At 37.9% G+C, this 18,714-nt stretch overlaps 1 protein-coding gene across 1 annotated transcript in view; it reads right to left on the bottom strand.

Moving 5' to 3' along the window:
- Window positions 1-18,714, bottom strand: part of dnah5 (dynein, axonemal, heavy chain 5) — a 48,854-nt gene that overhangs the window by 13,916 nt on the left and 16,224 nt on the right. Inside the window, exons 23-68 of the mRNA XM_055163872.1 lie at window positions 18,427-18,623; window positions 18,224-18,317; window positions 17,907-18,049; window positions 17,756-17,832; window positions 17,552-17,676; window positions 17,224-17,459; window positions 16,810-17,028; window positions 16,665-16,727; window positions 16,346-16,584; window positions 15,698-15,845; window positions 15,520-15,612; window positions 15,184-15,383; window positions 14,899-15,052; window positions 14,492-14,655; window positions 14,228-14,384; window positions 13,938-14,150; window positions 13,620-13,844; window positions 12,135-12,307; window positions 11,128-11,198; window positions 10,935-11,042; window positions 10,677-10,864; window positions 9,985-10,179; window positions 9,728-9,862; window positions 9,542-9,649; window positions 9,281-9,434; window positions 8,731-8,877; window positions 8,399-8,640; window positions 8,122-8,298; window positions 7,849-8,053; window positions 7,606-7,748; window positions 7,366-7,500; window positions 7,030-7,152; window positions 6,707-6,920; window positions 6,116-6,339; window positions 5,217-5,415; window positions 4,958-5,130; window positions 4,745-4,875; window positions 4,480-4,633; window positions 4,130-4,397; window positions 3,923-4,046; window positions 3,738-3,845; window positions 3,559-3,673; window positions 3,204-3,380; window positions 2,001-2,204; window positions 1,664-1,843; window positions 613-750 (exon numbers count right to left, since the gene is read on the bottom strand). Coding sequence (XP_055019847.1) covers window positions 613-750; window positions 1,664-1,843; window positions 2,001-2,204; window positions 3,204-3,380; window positions 3,559-3,673; window positions 3,738-3,845; window positions 3,923-4,046; window positions 4,130-4,397; window positions 4,480-4,633; window positions 4,745-4,875; window positions 4,958-5,130; window positions 5,217-5,415; window positions 6,116-6,339; window positions 6,707-6,920; window positions 7,030-7,152; window positions 7,366-7,500; window positions 7,606-7,748; window positions 7,849-8,053; window positions 8,122-8,298; window positions 8,399-8,640; window positions 8,731-8,877; window positions 9,281-9,434; window positions 9,542-9,649; window positions 9,728-9,862; window positions 9,985-10,179; window positions 10,677-10,864; window positions 10,935-11,042; window positions 11,128-11,198; window positions 12,135-12,307; window positions 13,620-13,844; window positions 13,938-14,150; window positions 14,228-14,384; window positions 14,492-14,655; window positions 14,899-15,052; window positions 15,184-15,383; window positions 15,520-15,612; window positions 15,698-15,845; window positions 16,346-16,584; window positions 16,665-16,727; window positions 16,810-17,028; window positions 17,224-17,459; window positions 17,552-17,676; window positions 17,756-17,832; window positions 17,907-18,049; window positions 18,224-18,317; window positions 18,427-18,623 — 7,460 coding nt within the window. The remainder of the gene's footprint in view (window positions 1-612; window positions 751-1,663; window positions 1,844-2,000; window positions 2,205-3,203; window positions 3,381-3,558; window positions 3,674-3,737; window positions 3,846-3,922; window positions 4,047-4,129; window positions 4,398-4,479; window positions 4,634-4,744; window positions 4,876-4,957; window positions 5,131-5,216; window positions 5,416-6,115; window positions 6,340-6,706; window positions 6,921-7,029; window positions 7,153-7,365; window positions 7,501-7,605; window positions 7,749-7,848; window positions 8,054-8,121; window positions 8,299-8,398; window positions 8,641-8,730; window positions 8,878-9,280; window positions 9,435-9,541; window positions 9,650-9,727; window positions 9,863-9,984; window positions 10,180-10,676; window positions 10,865-10,934; window positions 11,043-11,127; window positions 11,199-12,134; window positions 12,308-13,619; window positions 13,845-13,937; window positions 14,151-14,227; window positions 14,385-14,491; window positions 14,656-14,898; window positions 15,053-15,183; window positions 15,384-15,519; window positions 15,613-15,697; window positions 15,846-16,345; window positions 16,585-16,664; window positions 16,728-16,809; window positions 17,029-17,223; window positions 17,460-17,551; window positions 17,677-17,755; window positions 17,833-17,906; window positions 18,050-18,223; window positions 18,318-18,426; window positions 18,624-18,714) is intronic.

The following is an 18,714-nucleotide window of genomic DNA, read 5'->3' as shown; positions in this document are numbered from 1 at the left end:
TTGATAAAAATAAGTAGTTTAGCTATAATCTGCTGCGAAACATATTTTTTTATTAGGTTAATGTCTATACATACCTTCAAATAAAGATTAAACTAAACCTAAACTTTAAAAAAAACCTAAGTGGGAAAGGGCAAAAAGCTTCATGGATATGTATGTGGGTATATAAATTGCCCTTATAAATGATTGTGAGGTATGCTTTGCATTAGTTCTGCATGTAACAGTTCACTGTCTGTGGTGTATGTTGTATAAGCTCCACCATTAATACAAAACAGGTGGTAAACATGTGTGCATCCTAATGGTACAGTAGGAAAAATTAAAAATGAATGAATCTAACATTAAAGTCATTCAATATTCATATTATTTTACATTTAGCGTCAGTACATAAATTGTTAAAGGTTGAGGTTATTCTCAGGATGAATTTGCAACAATCTAACACAACATGCACAATGTTGTGATATATCTGGGGTGAGTGTTTTGTGTGTATTCTTTCTAAAAAAAACAAAAACAAAAAAAAAAACTGTTGTATTGCTGTATTAGATCTAAGATTGTCACACTGTGATTTGAATAATGCTGTTGCTTAACTTGCAATGACAATAGCAGCTTTTTCTGTACCTGTTTTTCCATCATTGCTTTTTCATACTCTCCCTGTACCACATCCAGCTCTGCCTGTTTAGCATCTAGCTCAGCCTGAGCCTTCTGCAGGTCCACATTAGCTATGGTAAGACGATTCTGCTGCACAGCCAGGTTAGCCTGTAGACAAAATGGTGGAGGTGAATGACATATTGAGAATAAAAAGGGAAATATAACATAGCACAAATGTGTTATATAATGTGTTATATAAGTATAATACAGATCAAGACACAGAATGTTCAACTTTACAGCTTATACAATGAAAAGCAAAACTTGGTTGTGTAAACAAATGGCAAAAATATGGCTAAAAGAAAAAAAAAATGGGCATAGTTTATAAATGTTATGTTTATATGCATTGTTTGGATTGGAAGGTGAACTAACTACCCATTTAAATAGAGTATTAGAGAGGAAAACGTCCAGCTTTCTTGTGCCCCTGCATAAACTACAGCCACCAGAGGACCCATTTAGCAGCAGGTGATAGCAGCTGAGGCAGACAGATGAGAAAATGAGGGAAGTAACAAGAGAGAATGAAAATTAGGTAATAACAATAATAAGAGAGAAACACAAGGGAAAGGTCATCACCAGTCAAAGTCACGGTGAACTCAATTCACAAAAGCAATTGCATTCAGTCGGCTCTGTATTATGCAAGCATTAAATGACTGTCATGCATTAGGTTCCCACAGGCTGCACTGGCAAGAAGACAAATGAAGGCAGGATTTGAGACAGTTGTGTTAAATCGCTGGGTTTAGTGAGCAGTTGAAAATAGCTATTAGTAGGTGAAAGATGGATTATCATGTTGTTTTTGGGAGGAAGTGTGTGTTTGTAGAAGATTAAAATAGAAGCTTATAGTCTAACAAATGTATTCTGTTTGCAGTTCTGTGTTTATCTTTATCTATCCATGTAATCTTACTGTAGAAAATTTCCTATATTTTAGTTGTTGCATTAGCTGTGTGCAAATAGGTTACATAACATTTTATCTGCATACTGTAGTTACATTTGGATGTTTAAGCATTGACATAGCACTGTGTATTACCTTCAAGGGCAGGACTTCCTTGTTAATGGAGAAAAAAGAAGCCATTGCTTTGGTCCATGACGCAAGACCAGCTACATTGCCGCAAACCCTCTTGGCAGTTTCAATATTGTAGTCAGGCATATCAAAATAGGGCTGCAGAAGCTCCACCATTTCCTCATTAATGGAGTCTTTGGGGAATTGCTAAAAGGGAATAGGATAAGGAAATAAGAAGGATGTGAAACTGAAAAGACACGTTAAGCTCACTGAGTCATTGCAAGTCAAATACAATATATAGAAAGTTAACAGTGGCCTTGTTATGAAAAGAGAGAAAAATCTTATATAATCCTTGTGTATGCACCTGCAGACTGCCCAGAAAGTTCCCAGCTGTCATGAGCTTTAGGGACTCCTGCCATGACGGCGTGTTGCAGTTTTTCTCCGGGTCAATTTTAACAGAATTGACCCTCCTCTGAAACAGCAGCAGCACACAATCCATGATCCGCATAATGAGATGAGGAGGGCGGCCTAGAGTTCGGACCGTGGCAATATCTGATGGCTTGATGGTCTGAGTGCACAGAAAAAAAGCAAGTGAGAATCTAACCTCGAGTAAGCACCATTTAGTCCATTAATATAATGTCAGTAATGCTTGAAGTGGAGTCGGCCAAAAAACAGCTTTACCCTATTCACTGAGAAAGATCGAGGAAGCAAGTAAACGGTGTGTGAAAAAAGGAAAATCAGTTGAGGAATGATAGCACTACAGCTTCAGGACAACTGCCCTGGCCTCAAGAGACTCATTAAAATTAGACAAACAGCAGGAGAATATCAGAGGCTCCCAGTGAAACCGGTTTCATCCTCTCCTTCTCTCTATTACTTCTTTTTTTTTTTTCCAGCACGATCTACCTCAGGAGAATTATCCAGCAGAAAGCGCTTATGCTGTTTCTACAGCAAACTTCAGTTTCCTGAACCCTCTTTTAACCTTGCATTTTTTATTGTGTGGGCTGTTGTCAAGGATATGATACTGTAAATATCATTGTGCATTTTTATCCATTTTGCATTTTAATCACAATGTGGTTCATCTGTCTCAGTTCAGTACTATTTTCTACTTCTTCCCACACATGAACTAATCTAACCTCAATCCCAAACTATTCTGTATTGAGTCATTCGTCCTGATAGAAATTTGCATATTTAATTTGTAACAATCAATCTAATATTATATATAAGCAATCTAGTATTTAAAACTGTGTATGAATCGATGTAAACAGCTAATCATATGCCTCAAGCAAACTGAGTGTTTTTATCACAGTTGAACAAGATAATCAGGGACCTGCCGTGAGGGATATAGATGCATCTATCTAGCTAGGAGGACAGCTTTAATTATAACACCACTGTGAAGCCCAGAGAGAAAATGCTAACTTTAGATACATAAATACAATTATCCAAGAGCTTGGAAGGAGGTCATGAAGTCATGTTGATGAATCTACATTTGGTACATGCAATTGATTATAGAACAACAGTGTAATACATGTTTTTTATTTTTTTATTTAACAAGCCTTTAGTGACATACCTGCAGGGACGCCTCTGCCTCCTCAAGCGCTGGTCTGGCTGCCTCCAGTTTCTCCTCAGCGATAGCCTTGTCAGCAGAAATACTATCCACAATGGCCTGAGCCTTGTCCTTTACTTTTTGCACTTCTATCTTCACACACTCTGCTGCCTGTGCTTTCACTGTAACTTCCTTTAAAACCTGTTGGATATAGGTCAAATTTTAGGCTCAAGCATTGACACAGGTATGTCTAGTTAAAATGCAGAAGAAAAAGTCACATTTATTTTCTGTGACTGAACATACTGCCTGTTTGTGACTTAGAGTAAATGTTTGATAGATCATAAGGAAAATAGAAATGTATGCAGTTTGAGTAACATACCATATCAGCTTTTTCGTTAGCAACCTGTAGCTCCTTCTCTTTCACCTCTAGTTCTTTACTCAGAGCAGCTACAGACTCTGATGCTTCCTTCAACTTTTTTAGACCTGTGTTCATTCTGAAAGACAATTCAGAAAGTTGTGTGTGTGCAGTGCGAACTTTTTTGCAATGTGTCTACTTACCTGTTGGCTAAAGTCTGAACCTCAGTGCGTTTTTCTTTGTATATCGCTTTATAGCCCTGGATGAAGGACAGGTATGACTTTGGTGTTACATGGGTGGAGCGTCTGTACCTAGAGTAAATTTGAATGATGTTACCATTAGATCAACTGCATATTGAATTCAATTGGAATTAAATTTAGTATGATACCTTTGGAAGTAGTCCACACATTTCTCAGCCACACCATCTTGAAATGAACCCATACACTGGACAACCTCACTTTTGACTTGCAGTGAACAGTCAATGTCATAGAGAGAGAGGAAGTGCTGTGACACTGCAAGATAAACAGAAGAAACACATTAGGTTTGTTGTTATTTAGAGCTAAATCATTTATTGTATATTATATTACAGACTTACCTGCCACTAGAGCATCTTTGGGCCAACGGCTGAACCAGTCCATAGTGCAGCCTGATATGAGTGCTGGAAATTTTAAAGCCCGATTGCGAAACTTTTCCCCAACAGGAGAAAAGCACAACACAACATGAAGATTGTGTCTGACCCGAGACATGAAGTACTCATACAAGTTTTCATTGGTTGGAGGTCGCCGGGGAAACTCTCGCTTCATCACAGGGATAAGATCACTTAAGATCTCATCAATTTCATCTCGAACAAACAGATTTGAAACCTGTAAATACAAAAAAAAAAAAAAAAAGGTGTGAAGAAATATTACAACATTTTTTTTTTTTTTGTGTGTGTGTGGCTTTAACCTCTCCAGATGAAAGCACATTGTTCATATACTCAAGGAAAGACTCCTCCTTGATTTCATTATCAGTAAAAATGAAGCTGATGCCTTTCCCATGTTGACCAGCTGTTCTGTACAAACCCTTCAGATCGTCCATCAAGTTGGCTGTGTTATATGATCTGGCAAATATAAATATACATGCTTACAGTTCTAAAAATGAACAATAACAAAATCTGAACAACAAAGAACTGCAACCGGAGGCAACCTAGTCATTAGAAACATGATCTTACCGTGTTAAAGTAATCTGGAAAATCTTGTATCCAGCGATAAATGAGGCCAATCTTGTCAGGCTCTGTTTGCCTGAGCCCCCAACACCCACTAACAAGGCATTGCCACCTGAGGTCCTTATGATTCTCGAGACCTACATGTATACAGTTACATTTAGCAGGAGATGATAAAACAGTACACTGAAAGTATAAATGAGACAAAAATGCTAGGGTTACCTTGACTAAATGTATCATAGCATCCTGGAAAAATACCATATCCATACTCGTCCCTCTGATACTTTCATTGAAAAGGCTCAAGAACATGTTTAGACGGTCTTTCAAACTTTCAAATGACTCAATAAATTCATACACTTTAGGCAAATCGAAGTCTGAATCCTCTGGCTCCTCACCTAAAAACATATTCATTTTATTATAGAATCTGTTTTATCAATAAATTGTTTCTTGCAAAATAACAATAACAAGTATTCCCTCTTACCTGTAGCTTCAGGTGCATCTCGTAAAAAGTCAACAAAGTATCTGTCTACTCCATAGTCCACTATAGTTTTGTGCTCCTCTCCGAGTTTCTCCCCCACTAGTTTTGCCAAAGCCTGATCGAACCACTCCACATCTTCCGGCATTGTAAATCTGTCAGCTATCACACGTTTGCACTCATGCTTCCACAGGGCCAGCAGTACCTGAAAACATTATTTATGACATATATTTACTTTCTATTCCAAAAGAAGGTTGAATTCTGTCAACTGGTCAAAGGTTATAGAGTGAATACATTTCACCACTCACGCAAATAGATTCTTAACTGGCTATATGTCATTTTTTAAATTTTATTTTATCATTCAGAATGTGTTTTATGCAATATACTATAGCTGGTCAAGAGGAGTAGTAATCTGTGAAAAAGTAAATAAAGAATTTTGTCATGATACCAATAATTATGAATAATGGTAATACAGTGATGTGTCACAATAATCCTAACACTAAAATATTTCACTGTGACATCCCAAAACAGGTAAGGCATAAAATGTTATTCACTTTCAAAATTGTAGCAAAAGAGTGAAAGCTGGAGGAAGCAGAAATGAACATTGACCCTAGGCATGACAAAGAAGGATAGAATTAGAAATGAACTCCTCATCTTAAATGTTTTGGAAATGAAATGCCAGACTGAAATGCTCTGGACAGGCACAGAGGAGGGAGAGAGCAAACATATTGGTAGAGAATGGGATGTTTTTTGAGGTGCTGATCGGGTGGCCCAGAGGAAAACTAACAAGGACATTTATGGATGTGTCATTTGTTTGTTAGCACTAGAGACTAGGATACATTATGTAGCCAAGCGGAAGATGATTCACAGGAAAACAAATCATTTTTATTACATAATTTTCTCACCTCAGTGGAAGTGACCACCTCAGAGGTCGTACTAAGCATTCCTTGCCAGACTCTGGACAGATCTCGCAGGTTAAAGATGTAGTGGAACTTAGCTGGTGTTGGAAGCATTTTGACCTTTGTTAGCTGCCACAGATGACGGGTCAGAGAAACCAACCGAGGAATAGCATTTCTCACTTCATCACTGAAGCCTCGCGCATCACAGAAATGACCCTCACCAATGACACCTGGGAGAAAAAAAACAACCCAAGTATTATGTAATGTACATTCTGTTCTTATCTCATTTGCAAGGATATTTATAAAGTTATGTAAATTAAAGGTGCACTACTAAGTGACTTTTTTGGTGGGAGATCTCCCACCTGCTTGTCTCCATGGAGACATTATATTAGACTTCTTATCTCATTCAAGATGTTTTTTCAATTACATAGTGCAAAAGTGAAACAAAGACAAATACATGTCTTTCCTTTAATGATTGCTATGACTACATTATTAAATTATATTAAATAATAAATGTTATTTGAATCTTCTAAAAGTTATAAGTTATAAAAAGTTTCTTTTTATATCTTTTTGCAAAAATATATATTATTTTCTTACCAAAAATCTTGTCAATGGAGGTGTTAGAGGGCAATGTGCAGTTAAAAATAGAAAACTGCCTTTTTAGTCTCTGGGGGATGTCATTGCGTCCTCCTCCAGGATGGATCATTGCTGCTAAAAACTGGACATCCACAATACTGGTAAACTCTCCAGGTTTCTCCAAATTATAAAAACCATTCTGCTCCATCAGCTGTCGCACAATCTCATTTGTCACCTGTTATTTTTTGGCAAGAGCATACATACATTTATCACATCACAATTAACAACATTAACTAGGAATGAAAAGGGAGAGAATAGAGCAAACCAAATATTCCTGGTCCTACCTGGTCTCCCCACTCATTGATAACAGGCATGTTGATATCATCTATGAAAATAGTCATTTTCTTTCCAGCAGGAGGTCCATAAGTACTGCCCATTCTCTTGTCTAGATAACTCTCAACAGATCTCTAGATGGAGCAATCAAATTAAAAAGTCACCACAAGTCACACAAAACAGTTAATTTCATTTCTCATTTCTAAGAGACCGACTTGAACTTTTAATTAATTCATTGAACTAGATACTGTATTTGTACTTGATATAGCAGGTTAGTTCAAGTGTAAAAGTAAAAGCACAAATCTGAGCACAAATGTAAAAAGCACAAATGAAAACTATTTCTCCACCTGAAACATTAGTGGTGTGGTTGCTGAGGAAAAATTTAGACTTTTGCTCATATGCGTCTCAGGGTCACACTTTGATACATAGCTCTTGATCATCACAGTTTTGGCTGTTCCCTGTTCTCCAATCAGCAACACAGCCTGGGAAAAAACATTCATATGTGATGCAATAAAATACAAGATAATAATTTCTGTATACTTTTTTTAATCAGTGCTTTCTTTAATTATTAATCAAACTTTTCTCACCTTTCCTTGTTTTGCTATAGTCTGAATAAGAAAGTCTGTTCTGACATTGTCCACATTGGGGACGAGGATGGAGCTGTACTCAGGGGTAATGTCAGTTGGATAGATATACTCGTCTACTTTGGAGTTCCAGTGAACCCAATGCCCTGTAAAAGAAACAATATTTATACAGTATTGGAAATATTAGTTTCTTGTCTATTGCCTGGACCTCTAAAGAAATATTTCATTTTAAAGATAAATATATACCGAAAGCTGTGACATAGTAGTCGAATATTGTGTCTTCACTCTCAGGAGGAATTTCTGGCAGATTCAGGGATAAGCTATCATTTGCCCGGATCCACAGCTCCATCTTTCTCCGGTCATCTAGCTCAAGTAAAGCTCCTGTACTCCACATCAGAGCAAAGACATAGAGCCGCTCCAGGTGCTCTCTGGATATGTCTCCACACTGTTCCTGGAGATAGATGACACACAAAGATAACAATACAAATGTAAAAATATAAAAAAAAAAAGAAATCTTACTCTTTGCGGTATGAGTCCCTGCAGCATGTTGATACACTGCATGATGACAAAAGCCTCCAACATATCCATTTTGAACTCCAGAGATTGCACACTGAAGCGGAAAAGCTCCGAAAATGAAGAGGTGAACAGTTGCCTTAGGATTTCAGCTTCATGGGTCGAGCGTTTCTTCAACCAGCTCTGAAGAAGTATCACAAATAGTGCATTTTTGTATATTACTTCTTTTGTAAATCTATTCAATTTAATTAATAGACACTGTAAGCACCATTCCAATCATTACCTCCAGTATAGGACTCCAGTTGAGAACAGAAGAGCTCATGAACACCATACCATTACGTGATACAGTCGCAGGAGATGCGTTGTCAATATTGTGAGGTTCAAAAACAACTTTACAGTTGGGCGCCATGGGAATGCGGTCACCATTCGCCAGTGTAAGAGTCCGATTGTCATCCAAAACAGAGTTAAGGTTCTCTATCCAGATAGCATCAACTGGTCCATCAAGAACTATCCAAATGTGCTCTCCTATAACAAAGGATTGTTTTATTAATCTGCATCAAGGCAACCATGTAATACTGCTGTACTTGAAATCATAACATCTTTTAAGACCTTTACCTTTTTTGGCCCTCAGTGTTTTTCTCCAAAGTGTGGAGAATATTCCATCTGTCCAGTCATTTGTAGCAACGTCCAGACGACCAAACATCTGAGGAGCTGTGATGGCTTTGGGATTCATGCGCATTTCTCTATGAGGCTGACCACACTCTATATAGAAAGTACAGAAACACATATTCTTTCTTTTACCATTAATGGGTAATATATATATAGCATGTATAAGGAAAATTGAAGATTATGTACAAGCTTAAAAGTGCACTGCGTAACAGTTCTGCAGGGTTCACCACCTGCTTGTCTTTAGGGAAATGTTATTGCTTAGAATGTTCCAGAGTATAGATTAAACCTATATATCACAAGGGAGACAAGCGGGTTACAACATTATGCTACAATATAATTCAGATCTGTGGAGAATCGCCTCTATTCACAGAAGGAATTAATGTACTTTGAGCAATGAATAAATGATAGATGTATATGTTTAATGTTATACCATGGAACATTCAAGGCAAAGCAATAACATCTCCATCTACACCTTTAATATATCTGTATGGTTTACCTGTCATGGCTCTCATAAGAGTATGTATACATGTGGTCTTCCCGGCACCACTGGGTCCTAATGCCATCATTCCATGTCGCACTCTCTGCGTCTCAAACAACTGAATGACCTTTAGCTTCCACGGGGGGTGGCTGATTAAACCTGCTTCCTCAACCTGACAAAAGAAGGTCAGATTTTTAAAGCACAACTAAGGCTAAAGAGCTAAAAATGTTTACTTAACAAAAGCACAAAGGGATTTGTGTAGAATATATTTACACATACCTGTCTATCAATTGCATCTTCTAGTTCTGGGTATCCTGCTTTATCAAGGTGGATGCCAGGAAAAAGATCTTCAATCAAGCTCAGGAACAAAGGCTCATCTTCATCAATCTAAGAAAAACACACAATTACCCCTTTAATTAGCGTTCATTTTTTTCCGTGTTGAATTAAATTGTGTCTTTAACTCACCAATTTGGAGAGGTTCATATCCCGGAGGACTCTCATCACAATAGTGGATTCAGTGTCAGAAGGGTTAGCACGCTTCGCCGCACCCAAGGTTCGCAAAACAGACAGTATATTTCGCAAACCAAAATCATAGTGAACCTCAAAAAGAAACATTCAAGAATATTTATGTTTAAAGTCAAATTGATTGAATGTCTCACTGTACAATTGATAGTATGCATAATGAGCCACAATATTCTACAATTGAAATCCATCTAGTTTACCTGTTTGGAAAGCTGCTCTTCACACAGCTTGTACAGTGTGAAGAACTTGCGGGCCAGCTCCATGTTGTCAATAAACCCGCAGCTGGCCAGTTTAACCCGAATTATTATTTGTCGATCAGGAACCATCATAGCCACTGATCGGAAGTTGATTTTCAAATTTTCAGGAAGCTCTTGTCTCCCAGCATAACCTGGGTTCTGTTCATTTAGAATGAAACAGAAAGAAATGTAAAGACAGGTTCTATCAAGTTATTCTTATATTTATACAAATGTACACATATCTTTAAGTATTAACAGAAGAAAATCATTAAAGTTTATGGCTGATTCTCACTTTCAGCTGCAGAAATCCCTAAGGACTAAGGCTTAGACTCAGAGAGCTGGTCTTTGATTAGTGGGTTTCCACACTTGCAGGCGCCCTCACACACACTCAAGGGAAATTGATCTCTAACCTCATTCACCACAAGGAAAAGTTATTCCTGTCTAATGACTAGCCTTGGGATAGCACGTAATTTACAGTCACCTAACAATTACTGTGGGGAGTCTATTATAATTAAATAAATGTATTAAAAGACTCTACATTAACATATATCATCACAACACATTAACATCATAATCATCACACTATTCTTCACAAGTCATTTTATATAGTAGTTATATTAACAAGCCAGTAGGTAATTGGTTTAATTTGTCAATACCATAGTTAGGAAGATGCCAAACTCTGGATTCATTTCAACATGATCTCCATCTGTGAAGATAAAGCTCTTTCTCCTCTCCTTCTTGCAGGTGAGTACAATGGCAATTTGCTGCGCTGCCACTGATAGAACTGGGAGGTCAATTCGATTAAACTCATCAAAACATCCCCAGGATCCGGACTGGGCCAAACCTGGACAAATGCATTAGAATCAATTAGTCATTAAAATGAGACAGTGACATTAGTTAATATTCAGTTGTACCTTTGAATATTCTTCCCAAGCCTCTGAAGTCCATTTGATCAGAACAATTAAAGACAACTACATATTTTCCTAGACAGCGACCCATGTCTTTTGTGGTCTCTGTCTTACCTGGTGATCGAAGGAATGCTCAAAAAAATTAAGATTTTGTCCTAAAAAAAACCCCCAAAAAACATAAGGAAATGATTATGGTTACCTGTTCCTGCTGGACCAGCGGGAGCTCCACCCATGCTCATACCAAGAGCCTGTGCAAGGGTTATGTAGCACCTGAAATATTACCACAATGCATCCTGATCAGTCTATTGACAAAGCGTTAGCTTATTAATTTGCTTGTTAATACATGCATTGAATGCATTAAACTAAACAATGTAATACAGGGGGGATTTAGGGGAGTATGGCTCAGGTCTGTGTTCAATAGAGAAATAGCTGTGATTGGATTGTACTCTTGTCCTGAGGGTGACCAATCTACAAAATGGTTTGCAAGCAGAAACAATCTGAGAACAAATCAGCATTTCAAATATTTGATGATTCAGTTTTTATGTTGGCACTCAATTTGTCTTTCTGCCATCTTGGTGTATGTTTTTTTTCAGTTTCCAATAGACACACAAAGAAAGCAACCAAAAATAGTATAACAAAGGTAAATATCCAAAACAAACCAGCAGTGAGCAATAAGTGATTTTGCCCCTAGCCATAAGGCCACATGCCACATCTTGGCACAGAGATGCTGTGCAGTGTCTGCTGGTAGCTCCCTCCCTGCTGCTGTCTGATCTTGTTTCTCTCCACTTGTCTCTTGCTATTTTCCCATGTGCCTGCTCATATTACTCTGTGGGTGTCTGTAGGTCTGACACAGGAAGTAGCTGAACTTAAGATGGTCCTTTCTGCCAGTCAAGTTTATAATAGGTAAAACCAAAATATTTATACAACATTTATTATTACTGGTTTATATTCTGTAACTGTCAATCATTCGTTTGAGAACAACCTAGGTCACTGAAAATTACTTTTATAAAGAGCGGAAGGTCCAGGTTGTACAGGCAGAAAAAGTCTTGAAGAAAATCACACAAATAAAACAGTTCCCCACTCAGAAAATTCACCTATTACCTACCTTGCGGTTCTACTATTTTGGCTGTTAAATCTTTCCCCTGTTTTGAAGGTTGCATTTACTATAATAATGTTTGGACAGGTGCCTCCTCGACATTATAGTACCTGTCAGTCAGAGGTGTTATAACAAGCCTTTCGGTGCAGCCCAGAAATTCATTCTGGTAGACAAAGCCCACATCAGTGATGTTGATGGCCATCTTGTCTGAGTCCTCATTGAAGTAGAAACGGCACTGCTTTAGCCACTCAAAGTCACTGGGGCTTTTGATATGCAGCCGGCACTGGAGAAAAAAGCCAACTGTTAAGAATAGGAAATCGAAGTGCACCATTTAGGAAGGACACAGGAGATGAAAGGAAGAGGAGTAGAGAGGCGAGAAAAGCACCAGACATGTGGATGAAAAAGAGGTCATCATAAAGAACAGAAGTACTGCAAAATGAGCAAAAAACAGAGAGGAAGGTGGCAATCAAAGACACAACGAGGCATTCGGGGAGATCAAAACTGTCCATTATATCAGGCAGTGATGGTTGCTGATCAATCACATGAAAGGAAGCAAACAGCATACCTAATGGCTCCATGTGTTAAAAAGAAAAAGTGTAGCGCCACAGGAAGTATCTGTAATGAGCTTCATGCAAACGGGTGAAATATGACAAGTTTACACAGTAATACAGCATGCTTTGTTACAAAACTGTGCAAAGGCCTGTTTTTGTGATGCACAAATGGTGTAATTTTTGTTCCACATTATGACTTTGAACTCATGTTATTCCTTAGCTTCATTTATTTATTTATATTTATATAAATTGTTTACTCAACCCAACCCAACTCAACAAATTCTTTGTATTTTAATTGCAAAAAACTTAGTATGGTAGCATCCTCTGCTTGTTACTATGGAGATAAATGCGTTGAATGCACTACTGTGGAAAATTCCAGGCAAAGCAATAACATCTCTGTGATGGAAATTTATAGTGTGGAAAGATTCCTCTCAATCTGTCTTTGTTTAAATGAATGTGATTTCTGCCTTAGACCAGACCAGTCATTAGCATGTGTAAATGCTCAGCAGACACAAATGTCTCCACCTTCAGGATACATACAATATACCTATGTATTGTCTTAGCTGTCATCAAATGTAAGTTAAGTTGATTAGCACAAGTCTATGAAAGTCACTCTGGTTTGATATGTATGTAACTTGTATTTCTGTATAACTACTCAGAGCTCAAGTGCTCTGGGGGTGAGACTCAGAGATGAGATGCTCTGGGAGGGGGGCTAATGTGGTAGGGACATACTACTGGTGAGGAGAGGCTGTTGGTCTCTGGCCAGGGCAGGCCTAGGTTCTGTCCATATCAGCTGTAACAACAAAAATAAACCTTTGTCTGTATTCCAAAAACTCATCGTGCTTCACAAATGGATTAATTATTTTTTCTTCAAGATCTATATATTTTTTTCCACAACATCTCCATGGAAACAAACAGGTGGAGTACCCTACATTTAAGTGAGTGACTGTGGATTAAGCTTGGTATATACTCCTCAACAGTGCTTTGCACAGGATTGTATCGAATTGTATTGTTGTATTGTATTTTTCTAGTAAACAAACTTACAAGATCATCAAATATGTCTCTCTGGTGGACGTGGATGGTGATGAGGGTTTCGTACTTGGTCCTTTCCACAGTCCCCAGATCTTTCGTGGTCATGTCAATCAGTGTGTTGAGTTGGTCCAGGAAAAGTTGATTGGTTTTGGCCATGATGCGACGATCATACCTGGCGTTGGTCAATGCCTCCTCTGCATCTCTTGTCCATATCATCTGGATCCCTAACAAGCCCACCTAAATCAAGAAAAGTGCTTTTAGTGCACTCTGCGGCAATGTCAGGATAAAGACATTTACACTTAATCAAATGAAAAGGCTATGATGGCTGACCTGGGCGGGGTAGGAATTAAGAAAATCGATCAGCTGGAAACCAGAGTCCTGTATAGTCAAAGCCGCCTGTCGGATAACTTGGTGCAAAGACCTCTGGGACTCCTTAAGCAAAGAATTAAGCCACACTTCCACATTGCCTTCAGCTGTAACGGGACGCTCCAGCTCCACAGTCTCTCCTTCCCGAGAGGACACAGCCAAAATCCGGTCATAAACCTAGCCAGAGGAAAATTTACAGCTCACAAAGATTTTTATGTACCTTTTAGAACATTTTGTACCTCATAATAGCTTACTTTGTCGTGAAATCGAACACTTTTAATGTTGTCAAAGACATTTAGAAGGTGGGCCTGGATAGTATGAGAGTCTGAAGCCTGACCCAGGATTTCCAAAAGGGCCGGATCAGACACAAAGAAGAAACGAGGAAAGAGCAACCGCTTCTTTTCCAAATAGCTGTGGAAGAGCACATTGTAAAATATTAGCTTCGCTCTTTTGTCTTCTTTGAACCACTTGTATTTTGATATAAGTCTAAATGGTTTCTCATATCCTGTTGTACTCACCCTGTAAGTGATTTTTGGCAGATTTCAAGCTGTTCGAGTAGGTGAGGCAGCAGCTGTCCCATAGTCTCATCACCTACACATGACTGCACCACGTTGGGCATCTCATGAGCTCGCATCATGATCTTTACCCAGGATTTGTCTATGTTAGAGAAACGCTTTGCTTCCTGGAAAAAAAAAAAAAAACAACAACATTCTATTTCTGCATGTTTCTGGATTAAAAAGTTAAAAACATAACTGCAACTGCTATTCACAATAATATACTATATATAATAATATACCATGCAAATTATACAGAATTAAAATCTGAGTATGTATTTTTGCCAATTCAAATTTCTACTGCTTATATAATGTGCTTGCAAATGTATTATATTCCATGAAAGCTTTAGGATATGTGACCAGTTTTGAACCTTAGGCATCTGTTTAGCAATGTCTCCTCCCACAAACACAGCTTCCAAGTAGATCCAGAGATTTTGTACTGTCATCCAGTTTTCTATAATGTCAGTGGTGTTGGAGAGATTCTGCACCCACTTCTGAATTTGGGTTTTAAATGGAGTGTTATACCTGTAGGAAAAATTATGTAGTCTTAGACAAACTTCACTGATCCACGAGGGAAATGACTTATATTATATTAAAATAGCCCCAAGTTATGAATCACTGTATTGAATAAATTTGCATCCATTGACGTCACATACCTATTACTCATAAGAGATCCTAACATCATCAGGCTGTCCTCCATGCTTGTTATTATCTCAGAGGTGCTGTCTCCCCTCAACAGCAGCTCTCCACGTGTTTTAAAGTTTGCAAATGTAAATGTCTTGTTGTCCCATTCAGCAATAACCATCTTTAGCTTCTGTTCAATGTCCCGCTCTTTTACTGCACTGATACAAATATCCTGAGGACATAAGAACACACACTTATTATAATGAACTGTTATAATAATAATATAATTGTTGATTTGAATTGGTTTCTACATAAGTATATAAGTAAACAGTAGATCCAATGAACTCTTCAATTTACTAAAAAATTACCTCAATTTCTTCCTTATATTTGAGCAAAGGAGCCTCCATTATATTACGTAGCTTGAATGTTTCGGTCTCCACTTCAAATGGATGCCCAGTCACCTGATACAAGCAAGTCAAGTGAAGTAAATATATACAATTTGAAATTTCACAATAATTTAATAATTTTTAATAATTTTTGTCTCACCTCAGTAATTCGCTTCCAGTGACGTGTCATCATTGCTTTATTGCTCATTAGTTCAAGCAAAGGACAGCACTCACTAAATTCATCAATTGTTTTCTTGAGGTCCAAGAAGGCCTGCCACTCTTTCAATGCACGTGGGAGCTTGCGGCATCTATTTTGACCACACAAATGAAAAATATTTTCTATTTTTACCACAGAAGATAGTGTAAAACTAGTGCAAGGCTATCTGTCAATGTACAAATGCAGGACAGGTCTTTTGCAGCACTGTGCACTGAGCCTTGAATAACACCTCTAAAACTGACAGACAGCATTAAGTCCAGTGGAGGAAGTTGTCTTGTCTTTTACGTCACCATGGATTTCCCTTGAGACTCACACCTCCTCACAACTTTTCTTTTCTATTTTTTAGTGATGTGCAAGTTACTGATTTTAAATGTACACTTTAGACATAATTACATTTTTCATTTATTTTTGATTGTCTGTTTGAGCTTTCAAAATAGAAGTTCTGATTGTTTTGCTCTTTAAATGCAAATTTATGTGCATCAGATGAGAAATGTATCCTCTAAATATAATGTATTTTCACAGTGTGTGCTCTTTGCTAAGAAAATAATTACTTTTTTGACAAACCTTTTTCAATCTAATTCTAATACTAACCTTGTTTGAAAATCCATGAGTTCATTATTGATTCTTTCAATGTGTATGTCAGCCCAGAGTATATCATAGTAACCATTGACAGTCTCAATCACATTGTTGTAAAGTCCATATAATTTTTGCAGTAATGTTAGCTGCTTTCTGATTTCCAGTAGCTGAGGGTGCTGGGTAACAGGAAGTCCAAACAACTCCTCTCCTCCGGTGTAAGTAATGTATTTCCTGAAAAGGTTGTCAAATCGATTCTGGAAATAAAGTGAAATGAATATGTAAAAACAAGCACCCAGCTCATTTATAATACGTGTTGAGAAGCAATGCTCGGTACCTGAAACATAATCAGTCTATCACTTGCATCTTGTGGAGCCAGACCCACAACCATGGGTCCATCCTGTCAAACACAGAAACAAATAGGTACTAATTTATAAAAGCTAGTTTCATTTTTCAGTCTTTGTTTTGATGTTTTGTTTCACCTTCTCATAATCTTGGTAGAAGTATTGACAGTCCTCCACAAAAGTCTCCACATTGCTCAGCAGTTCTCCTCTGAAGTTTGGCTGCAGGGCCACTAGCTCGTTCTGCACCTCTGCGGTGCGGGAGAGGAGTTTCTCCCAGGTGTATCGCAGCGTGTCTACTTTGTCCACTTCTTCTTTTGCCACAGACAGCTCAAATTTGTGAAGCATGGCATATGACTCCTGGTTGGAAAAAGTAATATTATTGCACTGATTTCTACAGCACAAAGTAGGGGAGGTACGGGAACTGTGTGCTCTTTATTTAAAAAAAAAACTGAAACAGAAAGGTAATCTGTTTTTTTCTTTGTTTTTTTATTTCAGTTAATGATTTTTGGGAAATCAAATTTCTTGGACTAAAAATATGGACATATATTTTACCTCTACAGGCCCAACCAGGAAATCTATTGATATCTGATGCTCTCGGATCTCCTTGAGGGCTGCCATGGCAATGCGAATGTCGTCCAGATCTTTGATTTGGCGATTCAGTTTCTTTCCTGCTTCATCTACAAATGTAAAAATCTGCTCCATCTCAGAGCGGTACTTCCTGTTGCAGTTCAAACCATAGTCCACCATCCAGCTCCTGGTTTCAGCTGTCAGAGACATCTTCAGGTCAGCTAAAGGTGAAAAATGCAGACAGACATTTCAACACTGATTTAAAAGCTGTTCCAATATCAAAATATGAATTACTTTGAAATGTAAATTTTACCTGTAAAAAGTGCTAAAGCTCCGACAGTGATGTATTCAGGCTCAGAGAGGATTTGTGTTTGAAGGTCTTTGTAGTAAAGGATTTGACTCTCAAATTCGGACAACAAGGGAGATCCCTGAAGGAACCTACAATCGTTGAGCAACATTATTATTCCCATACAACTCCAAAGTTTGTAAAACGCAAGTCAAATAGCTTGTATAGTACTTTCGCATGGTGTCTTCTCTGTCTTTTTTCCAGATATGGTGGTAACAGCTGAATCGGTCCAAAGCATTGTTCACTTCCTGGAGTTTCAACAAAATAAATTTGAAGGAAAAGCTCAACATGCCTGTCACTGATTGTATAAAATTGTGTATACCTTTTTTGTGCAACTTATAGAAGAGCTAAGAACAGATACTAGTTTTACAATTTCCTTGTTTTCTGACACGCTCTTGTAGTAGTTTCGGGGCTGCACTGGGATGGACTGGACCACTGCAGCTGATATATCTGAGGTACTTCCATCTAACATTGCAACAGAATTGACATAATATAATTAAATAGGAACATACATTTTATTTGAAGTACAATTTCCAAATCCATTTTTCAAAAGCATACTTGGGGTGATTAATCGATCACAGATGGTATGGGTATACAAAAATGAATCTGAATAAAGTAGTTTATTTTTGCGTACTGTACCTGCCAGACTGCGGTGAGTTCCTGCTCCATCTTCTGACTCACTTTCTGAGGTGTCTTGCTTTAAACTTGCCAGTCGTCGTTCGTTCATTTTCCTCTATAAAAACATTGAAATTATTGTTTCGGAATGTTTGATTTTAGTCGAACAAATGTGAAAATAAGACTTTTTGGTGATTTTTGTGAAGTCGACAATTTATTGTACTCACTTTGGAGATCCTCTCTTTGCTCCACTGGCTGACTCCTTTACTGACACTAACCACACACTCCACCGCTCGGTTCAGAGTCTGTTGGACCTCCTCTAGAGCTGGTACCATCACAATATTTGGGATGGAGAGAGCCACATTCACTCTGAAGATTGCAGGCTGAAGTCTGGTCTTTGTGAAACTGAATGAATCATTTTCACCTACAATACAGAAAAACATCAGGGACAAAGTAAAAGAAACCCTCAAACTAGCAACTAAGTAAAGATATTCTAATGTTATTTATTTAGTTTG

This window comes from Boleophthalmus pectinirostris, unplaced genomic scaffold, assembly GCF_026225935.1.
Source record: "Boleophthalmus pectinirostris isolate CB_2022bp ecotype Guang Dong unplaced genomic scaffold, ASM2622593v1 HiC_scaffold_6, whole genome shotgun sequence".
In the NCBI taxonomy this organism is placed as follows: Eukaryota; Metazoa; Chordata; class Actinopteri; order Gobiiformes; family Gobiidae; genus Boleophthalmus; species Boleophthalmus pectinirostris.
This window is presented reverse-complemented; position numbering and strand designations above follow the sequence as displayed.